Consider the following 24,505-nt stretch of genomic DNA (forward strand, 5'->3'; position numbering starts at 1 on the left):
TTAGGTTCTGGGTTTGATACGGTCTACCTGCTGGCGTTGGGTTCTGGGTTTGATACGGTCTACCTGCTGGCTTTAGGTTCTGTGTTTGATACGGTCTACCTGCTGGCTTTAGGTTCTGGGTTTGATACGGTCTACCTGCTGGCTTTAGGTTCTGGGTTTGATACGGTCTACCTGCTGGCTTTGGGTTCTGGGTTTGATACGGTCTACCTGCTGGCGTTGGGTTCTGGGTTTGATACGGTCTACCTGCTGGCGTTGGGTTCTGGGTTTGATACGGTCTACCTGCTGGCGTTGGGTTTTGGGTTTGATACGGTCTACCTGCTGGCTTTAGGTTCTGTGTTTGATACGGTCTACCTGCTGGCTTTAGGTTCTGTGTTTGATACGGTCTACCTGCTGGCTTTAGGTTCTGGGTTTGATACGGTCTACCTGCTGGCTTTAGGTTCTGGGTTTGATACGGTCTACCTGCTGGCTTTAGGTTCTGGGTTTGATACGGTCTACCTGCTGGCGTTGGGTTTTGGGTTTGATACGGTCTACCTGCTGGCTTTAGGTTCTGGGTTTGATACGGTCTACCTGCTGGCGTTGGGTTCTGGGTTTGATACGGTCTACCTGCTGGCGTTGGGTTCTGGGTTTGATACGGTCTACCTGCTGGCGTTGGGTTCTGGGTTTGATACGGTCTACCTGCTGGCGTTGGGTTCTGGGTTTGATACGGTCTACCTGTGGGAGAGCGTTCATCTTCCCTTCCTCAGAGTTACACACATTCCTTGCAGCCACATTCCACAGGCTTTTCCACATCCTGCGTAAACGATGTCCCATCGTCGCATTCGAAGGTGATCCGCCGCCGCCGGACCCTCAGAGGAGCGCAGCAGGAAACGGCAGCGGCTTCCCGTTCGGCTTCAGCCCGGCAGTGACCCCGACAGTCGACCCAGGAGAACGGTTTTGATGTCTGGCAGAGAACGGAGCCGCGCTGCAGCCGGTGGTAGTCTCTGACCGGCTCACCTCGACATGGGGTCTCTGCAAGCGGCAGCACAGCGTCACGGTTAGGAAATGCTTCTAAAACCAGAGTGGATTAACTTTTTTGATAGAAAAAGAAAAATAACCTTTTCAGAGTGTTTTTACTGTGCTGTACTTTTTACTTGAGTAAAATGTCTGGATTTTCTACCTATTGACTGAAAAACAAACATGTTTTAACCAAAACTTCACCAGACACAGACACACACCTGCAGGTTTTTATTGAAAGAAACTGATTTAAAACCTATTTTCTTTTGCCTGAGTTTGTTATTGTATGTTACTCATATGAGTTATTGTCATTTTCATCCTTAAAACACCAAAATGTCAACTTAACTTTATATTTTTGATTATGTAATTTTTTAATATTAAATGTTGGATAATTTAAAGAGTTATACAGTACTTGAGTAGACTTTTTTTTTTTTTTTTACCAACTATTTAGTTACTCTTACTTGAGTAAGAGTAACTAAATAGTTTTTATTTTATTTATTTGGGAGCTGTGTATCCCAACACAGCTCCCAAAGTGTTGGGATACACACTTTACTTTTACCTTTATGTAAAAGTAAAGGTGTTGGGATGCTAATATGGAGGCTTTCAGCTTGAGGTAGAAACTGCACAGTCTTGGACTGTGGGCAGATAATCTGGGATTATCACAGATTCAGAGGTAAAATGAAGGCATTTGGTTTAGGGCCAAAGCAATCTGGTTGAGGACCAGCTTCTTTACTAATTTTAATATTGCATTGATTAAAAAGTGCCAAGTTCCCTGGCAGATTTTTTCACTTATAATAAGACATTTTCCCACATTGTAAGTGAATAAATCTGCCAGTGGAAGTTGTATTTTTGTCTTATTTTGTCTGTGCGTATTACTTTAAAACAAATGTGCTTTTCAGTGCATGGAGGAAAACTATAGATCAGTTTGGATGAGGAGTTGGAAAAAAAACCCTCTAATATATACCAACATTGGTTCTGATCCATCTGTTATTTTCACCTGTATCGCAGCTCTCTCCAGTGTATCCCTGCTCGCACACACAGCTCTCTCCATCCTCTGTCTTTTGACACCGGCCGTGAAGACACTGCAGCCTCTGGCACGGGCCGGAGGGCTCCTCCTGGAGGTTACACAGCGCTCCTCTGAATCCCTTCTCACATTCGCAGCGGTAGGTTTGAGCATCCAGCACCAAGCAGGCGCCCCTCACACACCTGGAAGAGTGTGAAGGGGATTAGTGGAAGATTCCCTATTAAAACTGATAAACATCAATAATACATTGATGTGACATGAGTATATGGACATTTGAAAAAACATGAATATCTGAAATTAGGGCTGCAACTAATTGACTGTTTTGTAATCAATTATTCTGACAATTAATTGATTGATCAGGTAAAAAATGGCACATTCTTCAGAATTTTTTTATGAGAACACAAGTTTATGTTATACAATATTAGAAATAGAGTAAAACTTAAATAAGAAAATAAACATTTTTATTGTCTAAAATCTAATAAAATAGTATCCCTCTAGTGAACGATTTGTAGCAAATACTTTAAACATAAAAATGAGAAAAGCTCAGCCCTTAGCATCAATACATTGTATGGCTGATCAGATTATTATTTGGATAAACTTATCAAATACTGTATAGCAAAAAGTGAATCATAGGAGACTTTTTCTTTGTTTGTTTTTTTAACAGCATTGAACCCCATAAATCTAAAACTATGTCACTTGAGGAACTTTGGGTAGAATAAATTTACAGTTGAAGTTTTGTCTCAAATCCACAATGTATGCATATTTTGTTCAGTTTTGGCTTAATTACTGCTCTCCTTGTGTTGATTTTTCAGCAACTGGCCTGTTTTGTGTCTGTGTACACCACTTAATCAATTACTAAATTAGCTGACGATTACTTGAATAATTGATTCGGTCCTATCTGAAATACATTTTAGTGGCTTACTTGTTTCCCTCACATGGGTTGATACCATTCGCCATGGTGACGACATCCCCTCCACTAAGGCCTACAGTGATTGGCTGGTCACAGTGTTGACCTGTCCAACCTGGCTGGCAGTGGCACTGGGGCCCCTGTCAACGAAAAGACAAATTCACTTCATCACTCATCTGGAAAACAAAGCTTCAGTTTAAAATCGGGCTCCGCAATTAATCAACAATATACTGTATATAACAATGTACACGTGATCAATATCGACGGAAAATACATCTGATAGAATATTCAATAATTTCTCTAAACTCTGATCCAGAACCACAAAGCATTCTGGGAGATGTAGGCAGAGAAAAGACTTTAGCTGCTCAACCTCTCATAGTTATTTGAGCTAAGCAAAGTTGGTGGGACTGTCACTGCATGATGTGTATCATCAGCTAAAAGAAATACTTCCAAGGAGGGTGTTTTCTTTCTTTTTTTCTGTTTTTATGTCATTATAATCGCAAAAACAGTATATGATTTTGAGAAAATAAGAAGTAAAGATAAAAGTGGGATTTAGTCTTGTGCAGTCCCACATAACCTTTACTTAATCTCATAATAGATGTGATTATAATAAAAATAAAGCTAATTTCTTTGGTCCATGATGATTCCATCATCCAACACTTTAATGATGCACATTTTAAGAATAATCTAGAAGTATTTCTTCACCACATGAGCTAATGAGCCAACGGTACAGATCAGGCTTTTGGAACAAATGATACAGTGACAGCAACTAGCTCACTCACTCTTTGGTTACCTAGCAACTCTCTCATTCTTTGGTTACCTAGCAACAAACTGTAGAGAAACTTCCACAGCTGCAGTTTAAGGTTTGCCTCTGTGCATCATAACTGCTTAAAAATAAAAAACAACAGTGTGGAGTGAAAACTTTGGATAAAACAGGAAAGGTCACACCACCAGTTGGGCAGTATTTAAAATATTTAAAACAAAAAACTAATCAATAATTATCTATTATCTCATATGAAACCCTTACATTATGATTGGTGTTGCAGACATTTTATGTTGAATTTTTGTAAATCTTAAGTTCTACCAGGTTAGTTTTTGCTTAGACAATATTATTGTCTAACAAAAATCTGTAATTAATTTTTATATTTGGAATTGTTCAGATTACTTTGATAACTTTTATCCCTCCCATTGATTTAAGTGATTACGGACATTGGAGGGTCTGGTGGAGGTCCTTTTGTTTAGCAAATGTCCGGTGTGATGATGGGAGGTTTTTGTAAAATTATATTTTTAATTATAGTTAAAAATATCTATTTTTTTAAACTTGAAACATAAAAAAACTCTGATGTTTCAAGTTTTTTGAACTTGAAACGTCAGATTAAGTTAACTTTCGTTTTCAAATAAGTTGTAAGAGATTTTAAGTTATTTTATTTATATTTTTTTCAAACCATCAAGTCAGAAATGTGTGCGAAAACCAAACCACCCGCTGCCACCTACAGCCTTTTTAGGAACTTTTTGGTTTTGGAACGTCGAAGGCCGTGACATCCGGTTTAGCAGATTTATGAGGAATACTGTCGCAGAACTGTGTGTTGCTACCTGTGCACTGTTGGGTTGGCATATGCCATGCAGGCAGTAAAGTTTGCGACAGGGTTGGCAGCCCGGAACAACCCCTGGCTTCATTTGGCTGCGGGTAAAGTCCTGCAGCTCATGGTTTATGTAGAGGTTCTTGATGCAGCCGTGGAAACTGGACGTGTTGAGGCTCTGAGAGGAGAGGCCTCGAGAAGTCGGTATAACCTCCTCAGGCATACCTGGCCAGACAAACCAAAGCAGCTCTATATGTGGACCTGCGCTGGTTTCAGCAGAGATATTTACGTCTGAGCTGAGGCATTAAGCCGCCCACCGCTCCTACCTCCCACGTAAAGAGGCGTCTCTCTAGTCAGTGGCTGGCCGCGGCCTTGGCTGTCCAGAGTCGTTGGCTCTCCTCCATCCACAGACAGGTTCACCATTTGATTAAAGGTCACCAGCTCAACCGTGTGGAAATTACCATCGTTTACCGTCTCAGAGCTGCAAAGAAAACCAAACATTTCTCTTTTTTTCCCCAATGTACAACATAGAAATGATAATCATGCAAATAGTAAAGACATGTAGCTAACAGGGAAATTTCCGACCTACCATTATGATTGTTGTGGTTAATGTCATTTTTGTATAAATATATAGAATCAACATGAAAACAGCTGTAAAAAAGTGGGAACAGACTACGCCTGTCAGGATAACAGATTTTGCTAGAGCATAAATTGTCCCAGCAGTTATTGCAATAAACTATAATATTGTTGCTTTGAGACCATTTTCAAGTGATATAATTGTAATAATGGCATAACAATGCAAAAACCCGTTCTGAAAGCTCAGTAAACTGTAAATTCTAATAAACATTTAACACTGGAACTGGGCAACATTTTAAATATTCAAAATAAATGAGCACAACAACAGAAACAACAAATAATATTTCAAAATCTTAAAACAAAATTGTCTTTAAACAAAATTGTCCTTCAAAAAATGGGCTAGTTGAGACCAAAAATACCAGACTGAATACTTTTATCATTCAGTTTTTAGCAGAAAGAGAAAAAAGAAAAAAACAATCAATCAATCAATAAAATTATTGACTTAATTTTCATTTATTATGTAATTAATTGATTTACTGCTTATTCGGCAGGTGTAGTGAGAGTACTTCAGTTGGTAGTATTATTAGATTTTAATTATTTCCTGAATACCTCTGTTTGTATATCTGTAAAAACTTATACATGTGGGTAAAACTGTTGTAGACTAAAAAGACAGAATAATACCAATAAGGATCTGGAACAAGCTTAAAGACTAAGGGATGTTAAAGGGGCAGGATTATGTATTTTCCAGGCATCTAGTACCATTTTATAGCACAACAATGTTTTGTTAAGAAAATGCTATTTATATCAAACATGACTTAAAAAAACTTTGACTATGATATTGAAAGTGGGTCTCTGTCTCTTTAAGAAGCTCCTGCTCTTTCCAACACTTCAGGAAGTCATCACAACATCACTCCTCTATTAACCTTTTAAATGCATGAAAGAATGAAAGCAACTCTCCAGTTTTGTTTTGATGAGGAAAGAACATTAACACATTTAAAACCCAAAATATTGATTTTATGTAATACTGCCTCTTTAAGCAATTGGATTTGCCACCACACTAGTTGACTATTTCAACTAATCCTAACAGAACTGTGCCCACTTTTGATGTTTTGATGCATTATGTTTTACTGTCTGTTTGATTATTACTTTTAGAGGTATTCTTTTAAAAAAGCCCATCTAGGGACAAGTGCTGCGAATTAGCTTTTTGCTATTTCACTGTGACATAAACATGGGACTGCTGTTTTCTTTCAGTTTGTCTATGTTGTTGTATGTTTGTCCCTACCAAATAAACTAATTAAAATATATGCATATTTTATTTTATTTTTTTAATTAATTTTTGATAAGTTCCTGCTCAATAACTCATTGATTATTGTAAAAAGGTTTCCATAAAGACAGGTACATTGTTAAACTTCCCTACCGCTTTTGGCCTTGTCAGTGTGATGAGAGATATTCTGCTTGTACTTTACAGAAAAATAAATGAGTCCTAGTGTTTGCTCTTCACAACAAAAATCTAGCACAGTCAGAAATTAAGCTGACCTTAAGCAGAGTGAAAATCCTCACAATTATGCAATATTGGGAAAAGATAATACTGTTATGAGTTTGATGAAAGCGGAAAAGAGCTACAAAGTCACAGGAGAAAGGTTTTGTTATTGGAACAAAACGTTCACAACCAAGTTCAGGTTTGCAAAATTCAATTTCTCACACCTTTATAGAAGGAGGATCAGACAAAGACATTCCTGGCTAAAAAGCGAAGAGCTCTCGGGAGAGAACAGAAACAAACGCGGTGATATTAGCCTCATTCAGTGGAGATATTTCTCTATAACTGGATGATCCTAAATGAAAACCTTTCTAAAAGGACAAGAAAACACAATTGTGAATGTCCTCAAAAGATCTGAAAGTGCAATTAGTAAAGCAGATTTTATCCTTGACGCTGCTTTAATAGAATTTATTCTGTATCCTTAGTACGATTATGAGTGTGAGAATGTGCCAGGTGGACGCGTCTCTTCCTCCTCATCTGAACATTTAGGTTCTCTGCATCTGATTGAGTGGTCTCTTTATCTCAAGTGTCTTTGGCAACATCTGCCATTTTATTCAGATGACAAAGGCTGTGAGTTCATCAGCTCCTCCCCGAACAACACAAGATTCTTTCTCTAAGCTACAATATGTAGATCATGAATTGACACAAACTGAACTGCTCCAAACTGAGATGATGCTTAAAACTCGAAATAAATCCTCTAAATGGACCCAAAATATAACATTTAGCTTCCTTACAATGAGAAGATTGTCACCAATTTTGTGACTGAAGGTAAAAAACCTTAAAGACAATCTAAACTGCTGTTAAAGGTGACCTTGAACAGGTCATAGGTCAATGGGTTATACAAAACATGTTCATTACATCTTTTACACAAAATCATTCTTAGATAATGAGATTTTATTCTGCTCAGTTCTGCCAGTTTTGAGGTGTTTTAGGGCGTCTTGTCACTCCAAATACAAACAATGCGCTGCTGGCCACGCCACCTAACTCTGGATTTACACTCACGCATGAAATTGGCTGTAAAAAGATTCATAATTATATAATCGTGTGTGTTTTTAATGTTGATTCTATGTTGCATTGTTTTTTTTTGTGTTTGATTTGATGTAAAGCACTTTGAAATGCCTTGCTGCTGAAATGTGCTATACAAATAAAGTTTGATTGATTGATTGATTGAACCGTATGTCTTTAAAAAAACGGAAGCCTCCTGCACAATATACAAGAGTGCAGCAGTGGTTTCTGGGTGGTAAGTCAACAACAAAGCACTTGTCTTTTCTAGCAGCAATTGTACAGCGCATACAGTGGTAAAACCAGTTGACCAAACATGCTGGGACTCAGCTGTGGTTCCTTGGTAATGGGAAGTTCTTAAAAGGACTCATTTTCCAGACACCAAATACATGAATTTATTGCCAAAAAGTATCTTTTTTAAAAGCAGTTGTGACCCAAATGGAAGTATGAAAACAACCAAAATGTGAATTTTGGATAATAGGTCCCCTTTAAGGTTAAACTCCACGACTGTCCAGTCCTCCCAGTGCAGCATTTGGCAGGCCACCCACATGTATTTGGTGACTTTTTTACTCATAAAGCAGGTCTTATTTAGATGTGTTTAGCTAAGGTGATATCTGTAAGAGACTGTTGGAGAATTTCTTCTCACTTATGATATATTCACACAAACAATGATTTACTGTCCTTTACAAGTGTTATCATTGCCCCTTCCTGCAAAAGTATTTGGCAAAAATACTTTGCAGGTTTGCCAGTAAAAAAAAAAAATAACCGTATCCTAATTTTTTCAGATTGATCATATTTTTCATATGCAGTTACAGTATATAGCTCACTCTTGCTTTATTTTGAATAGCTTATTAACATGGGATGCCCAAGTCTGCCTTTTAGCAAAAATGGTTGTTTTTGCAAATAAGTAAAATCTAATTAAAAGACAAAAAAACTTGTGTTGCACCTTACATTTTTCAATTTAGTATCCCAAATTGTTTGTCTTTTTTGAAAGGCTGCACCTTAACATTGTTTTTAATTCTGTATCCACTTCCTGAACTGGCAAACCAAATTTAGACTATTCTTGAGTTCTGAGAAAGGGCCTCCCAAAATCGTTCCAAGGACCACAAATATCCCCAGAGGGCACCTGTACCTCATATGGATGATCACTCAGGGTTGGATTATTGAATTTATCTGTCTGTGTGTTGCTTGTATCTACCTGTAAATAGCGGTGGCAGGTTGGTTCCCAGGATCATAGGTGACTCTTACGTGACCCCGATGGAGCTCTACAGCAATCGGCTCATGATCACCGTTATACAGCAAGATGCCATTATCTTCCGCAGTTGACACCTAAAGCAGAAAAGAAGAGAGACGCACCGATATGTCAGTGTGAAAGAACATAAGATGCTAAATATTTGAAGCACTGTGTTTCCTGACATTGCAGGTACAACCTGCAATGTGATGTTGGACTGAGGCCAGTTTTTCACATCCTGAAGTTCGACGTAAGAATCTCTGTCCACGAAGTTGACGCTGACCAGCTTCTCGCAACTCTGGCCCTCAAAGCCGGGCGGACACTGACAGATTGCAGTCCCCAACTTGTCGTTACAGGGAGCGCCATTCTGACACTTGGCCATCTGGCAGGGTGTCTGCTGAAGATCTGTCACCTCACAAAACTCACCACTGAGGAGCCAAAATATATCAGAAAGACATTTGTTGCAACAGGAAAAATTAGAAATGTACTTATCATTAATACAGAAAGCATAGGGGTTGTGTTACTATTACTCGTAACTGTTGTTTATAAGATTGTACTCATATCAAGAGATATGTATTTTGTTATCCAATGTAGGAAGAAAAACCTGAATTTGACTGAAGGGGAATCTGGGATAGTAGTCCTCTAGTATCGTATAATATTGAAAAATGTAACAATAGTAATATGACTTTTACTCATATTTATTAGATGATGGTACTAATGTGAGAGAGGTGGGTGTAATAATAAATTTATACTTCTATCCACTCCTTTGAACATGTAAATATAGTTTACCGTTCTTCCTTTGCTTGCTTTTGTTTAAACTTTATTTTCTTTGTATATAACTTTGTTTATTCTTTTATTACACGATGTTCCAACTCAAAGTGTTATTGTTTTTATGCTTTGGGTTCATCAAAAACATTGATTCCAGATAATAAATAGGTTATGTATCTACTGGTACATAACCTTATATTTTGTTTCAGTTCACATTGACAAATTCAATGTTAATTAGAATTTGAAGTTTATTGATCTTTGAGAATTTGTTCCTGCATTAATTTTTCCATTATCATTATATTGTTTCAAAATAGTCTGAAAACAATAATTATCATTTATTGCAATAACTTCAGGGATAATTTATTTTCCAGCAAAATTTGTTATTGTTACTGTTAGCTAGTTTGCAATGAACATTTTCAGATGAGACTTTAATAACATAAATCAATTTAAAAGACTATAAAAAAAAGATAAAATGTCATGCAAAACATAAATCCTAAAATTAACTGTAATCATGAATACCGTATTTATGTCCATATATAATTTAAAAACAAAACAAACTTTAACATTCCCTTGGAACATAACTGGCTGAGCCTTCGTGAGTTCCCAGTTTCCCAGTACCTGAATCCCGGCAGGCAGACGCAGCTGTAACCGTCCAGATGGTCGACGCACTGAGCTGAGTTCTGACAGCGGTGATCTGCGCACTCGTTGTAGTCGATGCCGCAGTCTGGTCCCACCCAGCCAGGGATACACACACACCTGGAGAAAAAACCCCAACCCGTGTTTTTGTGTCTTGTAGGGACTTTATATCGACTTCATTCTTTTTCTACAGCCTAACCCAAGCCCCACCAATAACATACTTGACCCCCAACTCAAAAACAGTATTTCCAATCATGGGAACCAAGAAATTGTCCCTATAAGGAGCAGTGGTCCCCACTGCCCCACATTGTAGACAAAAATAGGTCCCCATGAGAATACAAAAACCTGGTTCACACACATACTTACCATAATCACATACTTGACACCCGGTTCATCATTGTAGAAAGTCAACACAATATTCACCAAAGGTTATGGAGGAATCTCAAACTATCCTGAGTTTGGTAATGATAAAGAGATGTGCATGTGTGTGTGAGTGCGTGTGCGTGTGCATGTGCATGTAATACCTTGTGGGGACTATTTTTCTGACACATACTATGTGGTGGGGACCCACTGCTCCTTATGGGGACCGAAGCCTGGTCCCCATAAGGGGAAACACTGTTGGGTCAGGGGTTAGATTTAGGACTAAGGTGTGAATTGAGTTTTGGTTAGGGTTAGGGATTAGGTATGTGATGGTTAGCATTAGGCTGTAGAAAAAGAATGGCAGTCAATGTAAAGTTCCCACAAAACAAGACTGTGTGTGTGCCTATGTGTTTTTTTTACCTGGGGCCTGTAGGACTGCTGATGCAGGTGGACTGATGCTGACAAGGATTTCTACCTGGAGAACAAACATCATCCTCCTCTTCACAAAGCAGACCTTGAAACAAGAAGCAAGAAACAAGGATTAAGATTTTTTTTCAAACAGCCAGATTATTTTTCTCTGAGTATTTGATCCAGAAAGTACTGTGGCATACCTCTGTAGTTAGGAGGACACAAGCAGGTGTAGTTGCCAACTCCATCGACACAGGTGGCGCCATTATCACATCCGTGATCCTCGCAGTCATCCACGTTGACCTCGCAAAATGTACCATGGAAACCGAATGCACATGCGCAGCTAATAGGGTAAAAACAAACAAATACAAGTTATTTTTACTTGTTAAAAAAAATACTCACCTGGTTGGTCAGTGCATGCCTCGTCTGACCCGTCGGTGAGCCACTAATTGTTGTGTTTGATTTGTTATCTGACTGTTAGTATCTGTTTTGTTTTATTGAATTTATTAACGTGTTTTCCTTTTGTCTCTTTTATTACTAGCCCTGTCACAGTAACAAATGCAACTTGACGATAAATTGCCCCACAAGGCATCGCAAATAACACTGAAAATGGCCTCAGTGTTATTTGAGGCCATTTTCAAGTGATGTAATGGTAATGGCATAACACATTCTCAAAGGTCAGTAAACTTTAAATTCTACTGAACATTTAAAATGTTGATTTTGTTTACTGCTAACCACAACGATGCTACCTGAAGCCTCCTGTCTGCTCGTCTCTCAGGCAGCTTCCTCCATAAGTGCAGGGGTTGCTGACACAAGCATCGATTGGAGTCTCGCAGTGTTTACCCTATACGCCCAGAAAACACAGTAAGTATGAAAGATCAGCTCATCTGAAGAACGGGTTAGTAAGAAAGACAATATCCAACACTTGTACAGGTCCAGGGCTATCAAACTTGTTTTCATTTTGAGCAGTATTAACATCATGAATGTATTGATAAAACCAACTTCCAAGTTGTTAAAATATTAATAAATAGCTGTCTCTACATTCAATCAGTACTTAAAATAAAATAAATAATACGGAACATCTTTTCAAATTAAAAAAAAATGTGCAAAGATGCCCTAATACAACAGCATATTAGGGAATCTATAGATAGCAAAAAAAACTTATTTCGACCAAAATGTTTTGAGATTAAACGATTAAAATATTCTAGAAACTCAGAAAATTTCAGAAATTTTTGAGTTTAAAAAGTCACAAATGTTTTTGGAAAAAAACTCTTTGGGATTAAACTCTGAGTTTTATTTTAAAAAAACTTGTAAATGTCTGAGTTTGAAAAGTCAAACATTTAAAAAAAAAAAAAAAACTCAAGACATTTTTAAACTAATCTGAAATTTTCTAGAAAGAATATGAAAATTTCAGTTTCAAAAGTTAAAAATTTTCTACCTTTGAAACTTAAAAAAGTGGAAAATTGATTTCATTGATTTTGAGACGTTTATTTTTCTAGTTTTCAAATGTTTACATTTCTGAGTTTTTGGACAGATATTTACTCCTTCTCTTCTGTCTTTCTACAATTCTGCATTGTCATAAAAAGCAGCTTTAATTTAACTGATTTATAAATACATTTTAAAAAGGGTTTTTTAAAGGCTATTTTGACACCTCCTTCAGAGTCAACAGGGCCACATAAACAGCTACGGCAGGCTGGATTTGGCCCCTGGGTCTCAAGTTTGACCTATACTCTAAAGTTCACACTAAAGGTCTTGAAACTAAAATCTAATTCCTTGTTTATGAATAATATGATTCTGACAGTCAGGAAGCATGCACATGTAAGATGGCGGACTTTGAGTTGATTATATCCCTTCATTTCCTCTAAATCCCACCTTTACATTTAGATTCATACCGTAAAACCCGACTTGCAGGCGCAGGTGTACTGCTGGGTTTGGTGGATTTGGCAGGTTCCCTGGTTCTGGCAAGGGGAGGTAACGCATGGAGTGCATTTGGCCTGAACAGAAATGTCCACTGGACCTGATTACACACGCCCACACACACACACGCACACGCACACACACACACAATTTGGTTTACTAGCATAGCACCTTTAAAGGCACTCAAGTGGCATTACAGTACAAGAGAAACATAACGACCTCTCCAAAGAAAATTATGCATCAAAATATGCAGACCTATCATTGTTCAGTTAATCAGATGTTTTACTTTTTGATATGCAAATCATGCTGAAATTATTATTTTAGCGTAACAAGAACCCTATAATTTGGATTCTTGTTGTTTCTCTGGTATATTATTTAAATTTATAAAGTGATTCCCCCACCCCTTCCACATGTGATTGCTCTCCTCCCTATTTTTGTTTTTCAGGTTTTGGCTCAGAGGCAACCCTCATTTGACGAGTGCCTGAAACTGAGAGACGGCGCAATCACCTCATATCTCTGCTACTTGGGGACCTGAGGAACACGTCAGTCACAGGAAGAAGTGACTGGCAGGTATGCAATATAGGCTAATGGAGGAAAAACTGAATACAAATGCTTCCTGTAAGGCGATGTGTGGTTGAGGTGGACAGATGACAGGCTGATCCTTTGAAAAATAAAAAATCATAAACAGAAACAATGGCGTAGACAGAAAATAGTGGAGGCAGGAAAACCTGGATCTCATGATTATAACGCTAAGGATTTTTTTTTTCAGCTGCTGCCTTTAGGGGGCGCCACAGCACAAAGACTACTTCCCTCTCGCTTTGTTTCAAGAACCCTGTCCAAAATGTTCTCCATCTCAGACTTTAAGCTGACCATCTGATAATCTAATTTATAATCCCGTGCGTTTGGTCAATCCCAATAAAAATCTTTATATCTGCATGTTCCTCCAAATCAGTCATCTTTCTGTCACGTACCATCTCTGACTAGAGAAAAAACCCAATTTAATTCCAATTATTTCTTCTCCATATGATCCTAAATATAATGTAATGAATAAAACATACATTTAGTATTCTCAACAAAAACACAAAAATATCTAAAAATGACAAAGGGAGATTTTTAAAGCCTACATTTTAACTGTACGGTACATAAATATAAACTATTCTGCTAACTAAGTAATGAATGAAACAATGATGGAAAATAGATGAACACATAAGGAAATATTTTCAGTGAAGTATATGATATTTGTTAAATTTGTTATTTTGCTAATAAATTGTTTGTATACTAGAAAAAATGGCTAAACATAGAACAAGGTGAAATAGAAATTAAAATAAATAAATTTAGAAAAAAAAATCATATTTTGCTCTCCAGGTCCAAAAACTAAAGTGTTTAAAACTCAGAAAGCAATCATTATGAGTAATCCTGAATTTAAAAATTACAAAAATAACCAGGCATTATGATTTTTCTTGCAGTTGAGCTTCTGTAAAAGCCCCATTTTTTTCATTCCCTGCCATTTTTTGGCCAAATAGCCAGGATGCTGTGTTGAATATTAAAACTTGGTACAGAACAAACACGAAAAGCTTTTTTAGAGAATAACACAGAGGCACAGATGAACTATTCAAATCTAAGGGAAATTATTGAGCAGCTCATACATCATTTAGTTTCAAGTCACTTAAAAAAGGTTGAATGGATGTACAAATTGGATAAATTAAATAGCATAGCAATGTTTCAATGTTTTAGGAGAAGGCATAAAGCATATATATAGAAGGAACAAATAGCTTCTCAAAAGAGCTGGTTTTGTTAGTAAAACCTCGTTGCACTGCATGTCGTTTTAAATGCTTTATAAAAATAGCTTGCAGAGCAGTGTCACATAACATCCACCTGCAGTAAATTCTGGTTTAATGTCTGTACATAGGAGTTTTTTTTGCAGATTTCTGTAGATTAGATCCGTCTGCACTGCCTGGAGCTGCGAGTGTGTGGGAGTAGCAGCCACCAACTCCTCTACTGAGCCACACCAACTAAAAACATTTCATTAAAGATCGTTCATTAGGAGGCGTTTCCACATGCATAATTATTAGCTTAGAACATAAAAAAAAAATACACCAAATAGAAAACTGGTGTAGGAAGTTAACCTTTGACTTGATTCTGTTGAACCAGAATGAGACTTTTAGGTGATGTGAATATGTTTAAAACAATACATCAGGTCAAACAGTCCAAATCAAGCTGGAAGCAAATGCACAGAGGTAGATAAAAACAAATGTGTGGTATAAAACACACAGAGGTTGGAAGAGTACCCCAAAATAACACTCAAGTAAAAGTAAAAAGTGTTTGGTAAAAACTCAAGTACTGCATAACTGATCAAATTATCAATCATTTAATATTTAAAAATTATGTAATTAGACAGACCAAAATGTAATGTTATGTTGGAATTTCTGAGCATTTTGGTATGCTAAGAACCAAAATGACAATAATTCATATAAGTAACAAAAACTAACAAAATCACGCAAAAGAAAATTTTTCCAAATAAGTTTCATTCAATATTATATTTATGACACTTTAACAAAAACTGCAGGTGTGTGTGTGTCTGTGTCTGGTGAATTGTTGTTTTTCATTAAGTGATTGAGAATCCAAACATGTTACTCAAGAAAGAGTAGAGATACTTCATAACAAAATTACTCAAGTAAAAGTAAAACAGTACCGCGTAGTAGAAATACTCCTAAAAGTAAAATTTTTCCATCAAATTGTAACGAGTTCCTACCGAACTCTGAAAACATGTATTAATCGCTCCTGATTTAATTGCAGCCTTTACATGCATGCAGAGGCGCTTCCTGTTCACTCACCCAGACACTGGAACTTGTCAGCAGGTGTGGTGAGCAGCAGCTTGCCCTCCAGGCCCTGGGGGCCGGCGCAGCGCGCGATGCCCGGCTCCTTATAGCCGCTCTTCACCCAGTCTGACAGCCAGAGCAGCCGGCAGTCACAGTACAGAGGGTTGGCTCCAATTGCTCTGAACAAATAGTAAGACAAGGAGGCATGATAAGACGCTAATATGAGGAGGAAGTCAAAAGGGAAACGGGGTTGTCTTCGTCTGCACTGATATTGAGGTAATTTAAGCTCCATTTCCACAGACAGAGGCACAAAACAGATCTGTTGCAAACTCTGAAGGAGCTAAGCATGCTCAAGAAGAACAGTGTGTAAACGGCCTCTAATTTTTGGCATTTTAATTTCCCCACAGACTATTTTGTTCACGTTCAATTTCTAACACTGATTTCACTGCAAAAACACGAAATCTTACCACGCAATTTTGGACTATGTTCTAGAGAAAATTTCTCAATATTTTAAATAAGACAGACTAACTCAAAAGCAGCTTTTCAGCGAAATATAGTCGCTCGTTTTAAGTAAATAATTCCTTAATATTGATGAAAATGTACTTGTTCCATTGGCAGATTATTTCACTTATAATGTGGGAAAAATGTCTAAAGTGAAATAAGCTGACAATGGAACATATACTTTTCCATCAGTATGAAGGAATTTACTTAAAACAAGTCTCTACGTCTTGCTTAAAAGTTACTTTTAAGTCAGTTTTGCACCTTTTAAGGTTATTTCAAGCTTTAGGAAAAGGTATACGAGATAAAACGTAGATCCTCTGTTGTCTTTGCAGAGACGTTGGTATTATATTCCATTGCAAACAAACTTGCAAAAAAATTTTTTTTTAAATTTTTACCAAGTTGTAATTATTGGAGCCTTCGGGTTTATTAGCTCAGTCTCAGCCGGCTTTCAAAGACCGTAATAACAAAAAAGTTCCCCACTCCTGATCTACAGAGACTGAGAAAGGACCAATGGTGATAATTCTGCTAGACATCTTTACAGGCGGCAGCAACAACTGAATGCATGTGCAACATGTGCAGCACTTACAGGTGAGACAGGGAGGCCAGGTCACTGAAGATTCCCTGCTGCAGCTCAGAGATGTCGTTGCCATGGAGAGAGCTGGGAGACAGAAACAGGTACAGGCCAGAAAAGGTTCTGAGCATTCAAAGTGAACTCTCACTGAGCACAATGACTCTCACGGGCAGGAAGTCTCGCAAGCATAAAAAAACAAATGATAGCTTGGAATAAAGGAAAGGCGCTGCATACTGATGCTGCATGTGTGTGTGTGTGTGTGTGTGTTTCTAATACTTTGTGGGGACCATTTTCCTGACATATGCTACGTTGTGGGGACACACTGCTCCTTGTGGGGACCGAAGCCTGGTCCCTGCAAGGGGAAACGCTGTTTTTGGCTCTGGGGTCAGATTTAGGACTAACGTGTGAATTGAGTTTGGAAAGGGTTAGGGTTAGTTATGTAATGGTTAGGGTTAGGATAAGGGTAAGGGTAAGGTTTAGGCTGTAGAAATGAATGGAAGTCAATGGAAAGTCCCTGCAAAGATAGCTGCGCAAACATGTGTGTGTGTGTGTGTGTGTGTGTGTGTGTGTGTGCATGCTCACAGCAGTCTTAGGGAATGCAGGCCGGCCAGAGCTAGAGGAGGGATACATCGTAACGAGTTGTAGCTGAGGATCCTGAGAAAATGAAATTCAGAATTAAAAAAACCAAAGACACACATATACACACAAGTCAACGGTTGCAAAATGTAACTTTTATTAAAAAAAATATTTTATTTTACAGTATCAGACAGATAGTCTCAGGGGAAAACAAAAAATATTTATCAAGCTCCTCTTGTTCTAAGTAAATAACAAATAATAAAGAGGAGCTGGCTGAAGGCAGTTCCTTCAGCCAACAGTTGGTCTGTTGGTCGCTCAACAGAAACGACCAATCAGAGCCAGGAGGCGGGTCTTAGCACTGTCAATCATGGCAGAGTGTGCACTGCCCACTCCCTTCCCCCACCTCGTTAGCGTGGCCACCTACGACAGCAGATAAACAATTTTCCTGGAACGCTGAGTTGTTTCTCAGCCATTAGCACATTTAGCAGCACATTCATGAGGATGATTGGCAGCGTTAAGCCCCCCATCCTGTCTCTGATTGTCACAACATGGTGACAGTTTCAACAATTATGTGAACAAAGCATTTCTCATAAAAGTTGCAAAGCATAGGTATAAAACAGGTCTCTCGAATGGACAATGAACCTAACCTGGGGGTGAAAGTGTGCAACATAAAATATGAATCTTTTTATAGAAAAGCTTTCATGGTTAGAACCACATTTATGCAGAGACTTTTACTGAAAATCTGACTTTAATTAATCAAATCCAGCTTTTACTTGATTTATTAAATTTGGCTAAATAGAAGACTCAAATCCTGTTCTCACTACTGAGAATAAATGTTGTTCAATCAAGCCCAAAAGAATTTGATTAGTGTGTAAAATCCTTGCAAGTTTTTAATCTATCATGAAAAACTTTTATTTTCTACAAAGAAAATTAGAATACTTAATTTGCTTCTTTATATATATATATATATATATTTTTTTTTTTTCTTGGCCCACAAGTAGTTTTGGCCACCCCAGATCTAAGCATAAGTAATTACAAATGGACTTCAGAAACACAAACTCTGTATTTTAGAATGGCCATCACAAAATAATGACCTTGAGTCAATTTAATGGAAACATTGTGGGTAGATTATGAAACAAAGCGGTCCAAAACCTTGACTCAGATCCACCAGTTCTGTCAAGAGGAATGGGACAAAGTTTTGGCAAACTGGTGAAAAGGTTGTGGTTGGAATCAAAACAGCTTGAAATTCAGTTTCAACAAATACAATAAATAAATAAATACATGAAAACCTCCAGATTCAAAGTCTCTTGAACAGATTTTTACCAACAATCTTAATTCTTCTGAGTTTAGAAGAAGAGTTGTGTCATTTTGGGCACACAGAACATTACGACTTTAATCTCTTTCGGGATATTTCTAACATACAGTTTGAAAAACGATAGAATAGCTAAATTCTTTGTGTTTAACTGGGTGTGTACTCACAGAGTCGTGAGTTGGCTCATATTGGAGAAGGAGTCATTGGACAGCGAGTTGATTTTATTGTTGCTCAGATCTCTGCGGAGGCAAAGGTCAGGAGGGATCAACACACATTACTGCAACATGCAAGTCTAAAACAAACTTGTTGGAACAACACACACAAAGAAAAGCATAAAGAGATACACAATGTTTAAATTTTTTTTACTGAAAATCCTTGCATCTCCTGAAACAAAACCAAAATCTAAATTATCCCAATTTTTGCTCTGTACAGATCACACGAAGGATTCTTCTGGATGTTTGTCATATTATCTGAATATGAAACGTCTCTGCATTAAATCGCGTCGACAACCAACAGCTCCATCTAGTGGATGTTTGTGGAAGGATGTTACTGTTACTGTTATGTTGGATGGAAATGATCCTAAGAATAAACTTTTGACATTCAGAGTACTTATCTGCTTTAGTTTGAAGGTACACTTCTTGAAAAAATGCTTTGAGAGAAAACAATAAACATCAAAATGCTAAATAATAATAATAATAATAAAAGTGATATTACATTGAAAATGACATATTTTCAAAAAGAGCTGCTGTTTTGTCAGTTTGTGCCTCCATAAATGCTGTATACATAGATCACTTTACTATTCAAACAGTAGAGCAGGATAAAAATCAGTATTATTTTTGGCAGAGTGAATTCAGACCGTGTTTAGTGAGGTTTCTCTTACACAAGCTGCAGGTACTTGAAGGTGGCTAACTCTTTGGGAACGCTGGTGAACTGGTTTCCATCCAGGTACCTAACAAGAGAAAACATTTGTTCTGAAAATCGCAAAATCTCTAAGTTTATGCACAGCTGACTCCGTTCAAAACATTTGCATGTTGCTAAAAACCTATTCACATAGATTCAATGAGAGAAATGATGTCAGAAATGACTAACATTATTCAATCAGGAACTGCAAAAATTGACAACAAGTTAATAACTATTACAACTTCTACTTAAACCAATTAAACACCTCAACCTTTTTCATCTGTAGCCTCCTAATGAAACATTGTACTGCATGTATTTTTCTCGCTTTAACTTTTCAATATATTTTATTCTCAAACCTGCCAATTATCTGTACAATAGATGAACAATAATGTGTGAAGTAATTAATTTAATCTAACAAACTTATAGAAGCTGGTTTTAAGCTTATTATTGCTGGAAAATACACCAGAAAATAGTGTTTGGACTTTAATCAGACAATTTTCTTCATCAACCCTTACTGGTGATTGGTCTAGCAGAAAGTAAAAAAAAAAAAAAAAGATATTTTTCTGGTCGGTGAACATATCACACATATGTAATGCCACTACAATCATACTGAGAGCAGGTTATGTTCAGTATCAATCGCTCATAGCGGTAAGGCTTCCTCAACATTGAAGATAGTCAGCGTCGCCCTCTGCTGGATGGTGGACAAGATATAAAATCTGTAAGGTCAAAGCCTTACCACTAAATTCTGCTTGGTAAATCACTATTAACTTTATTATTATTATTGACCAAGTTATAGGTGTAACATGCACCCAATCAAACTTTAAGAGCAGCCATGGATGTAACAATGACCAGACAATTGAGACATTTCTTATTTTCCCACTTGCTTTGTTTTCCCAGAGGTCTTACGACGTGTTAACTCACAGTTCGGTGATGTTACGTGGTAATCCCCTGGGCAGAGCCTGCAGGTGTTTGTTGCTGCAGCGAACCACTGTGTCCATACAGGAACACTGACTGGGACACTGAGGCCCCGCTACGCAGCTCCTGTCCTCCAGCACAGAACCTGGACACGCAAAGTACAATTTCACTTTGGTATCACTCAATTTAAATTATTCACATTGCATTTGCTAGGGGTGTAAGCTATCGATTAATGAGTTAATCTAATGTTGAATGATCTGATCGATCAACTAATGATTAAAAACCTGAGTTTTTCCTTTCAGGAGCCCTGACCTTATCATGAAGAGCAAAATATTTCGTAATATGTTGATCCGTCATGCAGCATCTCAGCTGAATGAGCGCTACTGAGGTGAAACATAAAGAAATTAACGACTGTTTATTTTACAAAACAGAAACGTTTAAACTGCAGTTAGCATCCCACATTGGACTAGAATTTGATCGGTTCTCTTTCTCGATCTAGAACAGCCCGCTGCCATCTTTGTTTCTGTATCAACGGCTCAGCGTCGCCCTCTGCTGGATGGTGGACAAGCTACAGAATTAAAAAAAGGTCTGAGCAAGATGTGTCCTAAGCAGGGTTGGGTTGTAACTAGTTACATTTACTTAATTACATTTACTTGACAATTTTTTTTTTTAAATATACTTCTAGGAGTATTTTTACTACGCTGTACTTTTTACTTTTACTTGAGTATTTTTATTATGAAGTATTTCTACTCTTACTTGAGTAAAATTTCTGGATTTTCTACCCAGTGATGAAAAACAAAACATGTTTTAACCAAAAATTAACCAGTGACAGATGCACACCTGCATTTTTTGTTGAAGTTTTATAAGTTTTTATTGAAAGAAACTAATTTGGAAAAATTTTCTTTTCTTTTCTTTCTTTTACATGAATTATTGTAATTTTGGTTTGTCTGATGATGCAATATTTAAATATGAAATGACTGATAATTTGATCAGTAACTCAGTACTTGAGTAGACTTTTTCCCAAATACTTCTTTACTTTTACTTGAGTAAAATCTTTGGGTATTCCACTTCTGGTCGAAAGAGAGAGTGGACATTTTTGTTCACCTTTAACAGTGACCAATTTAATTCTTTCTGAGTTTTAGACACTAAATATTTTTCTTTTTACTTTTAATATTACAGTAAACAGAGATATAAATTTCTAGCGACTTTTATTTAAAAGTAAAAAGGCTGGAGCACATCCATTCATTAAACTGGATTTGTAGAAGAACTTTTTTTAAAGAAAGTTTTTCTTTTGTTGCTGGCAATAAATTACAAGATTTTGTAAACAAAAAAAGTAAAAGTAAAAATTATCCAAAAGGTTAGTGAAATTTGCCTCTTTATTGCATTAAAAAATATGTTCAATTTCTTGCTGCGCAAATAAAAACAAAACACAATATTTTGTGTTGTACGCTGGAGAACAAGATGAGCCCTGAGTTGTTTCAACTTTAGTTTTCTGGCCCATTTTGCAAAAAGTTTGGACACCATTGATCGTAGTTAATTCATTTCGATCTAGTAAACAATTAATCAAAAATGTATTGTTTTCAGCGCTAGTATTCTCCAACATTTCTCTCCATATTTCAGCGAGTATTAAGAAAAAGTACCATCCTCGCAGCGGAAATCAGGGACCGCTACGTCCTGCAGAGGAATGCCTCGCAGAAAAGCCGGGCTCTGGCACCGAGGGTTCCCCGTCACGATCCGGCGGCTGCGGAGCCACGCCCCGAACCAGGACAGGTGGCAGTCGCAGTTGAAGGGGTTGGCCAGCAGGTTTCTGACAGACAGCAGGCAAACCATGAGGGAGGGAATCATATGCAAGGCGAGACACACACTTTGATGCACAGGAGTCACTGACAGAGTGGAGAGGTTGGGCAGAGTGTCGAAGGCTCCAGGCAGGATGGTGGTGAGCTGGTTGTCGTAGAGGGAGAGCAGCCTGACGTTGGTCAGCCCTGTGAAGCTGCTGTTATGGATGCAGCTGATCCTGTTGTTCCTCAGCATCCTACACAAACACACACACGTCCACGCACGCACACACAGATCCAAAAAGTACAAACATTCCCTATTAAACTCCAATATCAGGTACAATCATTTTCTGAAAGATGAACTATGAGTATCAGTTTACGTTTTTCGGTTTTACAATGTCTAACATTTGTCAGGGTTCTTTCGTTTTATGTGGCTGAAGAGACTAAAAATCCATAATATATTTGTAAAGAGAGTAAACAAAAATCTCTGGAAGGAAAACTATGGGAGTGGGATAAATAAAGTAGGTCCACATGAGTCATACTAAGAAAAAAAAAAAAAAATCTAATTATGAGAATAAGTGACTGTCATTAACCTGACAGTCATGTTTTTGGACTGCAGGAGGAAGCCGAAGAACCCAGAGAGAACCCACCATGCACACGGAGAACATGCAAACTCCATGTAGAAAGACCCTGGGCCGGGAATCGAACCCAGGACCTTCTTGCTGCAAGGCAACAGCTCTACCAACTGCGCCACGAGCAGCCATAATAATGTCATAATAATATGAAAACAAAGTTGTAATTAAATCAAAATATGAGAATAAACCTGTACAAAAATAAAGTCGTACGAGAATAAAGTTTTAATAAATGAGAAAAAAGAATTTTTATAAGAATAAAATTGTATGAGAATAAAGTTGTAACTAAATAAAAATAATGTAATAGATTATGATAATAAAATTGTACAAGAGATTCTTTTTCACTTTTAACGCATAAACTTTATCAAAAAAACTTACTGAGAGAAAATGCTGCTGACTGTCTTATTAAAGCTGCTGCCAGGTGGCGCTGTTTGAACATTTCAGGTTTAATAGCAGGACATGCAGAGGTTATAACTCTTGTTCTTTCAACAACATAACTTTTCATCTTTTGGAAAACAGTCCAGCTGTATTTTGCAAATGTACCAGCCTAAAAAATAGTCAAAATCAGTAAATGAGATACTACTTACTGTTTATATGAAGGTTTCATTCTATAAATCAAAATGTTACATTTACAACAATTTTTCCACATTAATTGGCAAAAAATGATGAAATCAAACATAAACACATATAGTTGCTACCTGATTAATGGAAGCTGCTGTTTTTATTCATTTTTGCAGTAAAGTTACTGTTTGAGTCCTCAATATGTTGTTCATGCTGTTAGTTTTCTCTTTAAGCAAGAGTCTAAGGTGTTGTTATATGTCTTTAAATTTATTTTAAAAATACTATAGAAATCGATTTTTACATGTAAACAAATTTATAACTGATTTAAAAGTAACTTTTTGTCTTTGAGTCCAAATTGTTTGAAACATGTTGAATCCCTTTCTGTTGAGTAATGACTTGAATAATGATGAAAAACCAATGAAAACATCACTTGGTCTGTTGGTACAGAATAAAACAAACAAGTAAAAACAAGTTTTCCTCATTTTCATGACAAAACTTAAAGAAAAGTGCCTATATCACAATCCGATTATCTTAACTTCTCTAGTTATTTGATGTACAAAGTACAGCATTTAATAGCACGATTTAGCAACACACAGGATGTGTAGCTGGTTTACATGAACAAGCACAATATTTGAGCATCAACATTTAAAATGCTAACAAAAATACTGTTTTTTTCTGCCAGAGTATTTTTAGGTGCAGATATTTGAACTCACAGCATGCGCAGAGCCTCCATGCCTTTAAACATGCTCCCTCGCACAGACTCTAGGTGGTTGGCTGTGAGGTGAAGTTCCCCCACTGATGAGGCGCCCTCGAATGCACCGTCCTCGATCTCTAAAATCTTGTTGTTGCTCAGGTTACTAAAACAAAAAAGCAAAAAAAAAAACAAAAAACAAACAAACCATAAAGCTTTTTGCCAATGCGGGCGAAAATAGTCGACTCCAAAAAAACAAAAAGAAAACTAAATAAACCAAATAAAGTAGCTCAATATTTATTGTTGATTCAAA

At 37.2% G+C, this 24,505-nt stretch overlaps 1 protein-coding gene across 1 annotated transcript in view; it reads right to left on the bottom strand.

The window, feature by feature from the left end:
- Nucleotides 1-406: 406 nt before the first annotated feature.
- Nucleotides 407-24,505, bottom strand: part of LOC122830053 (slit homolog 1 protein-like) — a 59,224-nt gene continuing 35,125 nt past the window's right edge. Inside the window, exons 18-38 of the mRNA XM_044115099.1 lie at nucleotides 24,215-24,358; nucleotides 22,422-22,565; nucleotides 22,174-22,340; nucleotides 20,540-20,678; nucleotides 19,599-19,667; nucleotides 18,886-18,957; nucleotides 17,413-17,484; nucleotides 16,846-16,917; nucleotides 15,774-15,937; nucleotides 12,915-13,039; nucleotides 11,772-11,866; nucleotides 11,226-11,365; nucleotides 11,035-11,128; nucleotides 10,237-10,374; nucleotides 9,050-9,278; nucleotides 8,818-8,948; nucleotides 4,831-4,985; nucleotides 4,518-4,729; nucleotides 2,940-3,064; nucleotides 1,991-2,199; nucleotides 407-1,008 (exon numbers count right to left, since the gene is read on the bottom strand). Coding sequence (XP_043971034.1) covers nucleotides 746-1,008; nucleotides 1,991-2,199; nucleotides 2,940-3,064; nucleotides 4,518-4,729; nucleotides 4,831-4,985; nucleotides 8,818-8,948; nucleotides 9,050-9,278; nucleotides 10,237-10,374; nucleotides 11,035-11,128; nucleotides 11,226-11,365; nucleotides 11,772-11,866; nucleotides 12,915-13,039; nucleotides 15,774-15,937; nucleotides 16,846-16,917; nucleotides 17,413-17,484; nucleotides 18,886-18,957; nucleotides 19,599-19,667; nucleotides 20,540-20,678; nucleotides 22,174-22,340; nucleotides 22,422-22,565; nucleotides 24,215-24,358 — 2,959 coding nt within the window. The 3' untranslated portion in view covers nucleotides 407-745. The remainder of the gene's footprint in view (nucleotides 1,009-1,990; nucleotides 2,200-2,939; nucleotides 3,065-4,517; nucleotides 4,730-4,830; nucleotides 4,986-8,817; nucleotides 8,949-9,049; nucleotides 9,279-10,236; nucleotides 10,375-11,034; nucleotides 11,129-11,225; nucleotides 11,366-11,771; nucleotides 11,867-12,914; nucleotides 13,040-15,773; nucleotides 15,938-16,845; nucleotides 16,918-17,412; nucleotides 17,485-18,885; nucleotides 18,958-19,598; nucleotides 19,668-20,539; nucleotides 20,679-22,173; nucleotides 22,341-22,421; nucleotides 22,566-24,214; nucleotides 24,359-24,505) is intronic.

Source organism: Gambusia affinis, linkage group LG04 (assembly GCF_019740435.1).
Source record: "Gambusia affinis linkage group LG04, SWU_Gaff_1.0, whole genome shotgun sequence".
NCBI lineage: Eukaryota > Metazoa > Chordata > Actinopteri > Cyprinodontiformes > Poeciliidae > Gambusia > Gambusia affinis.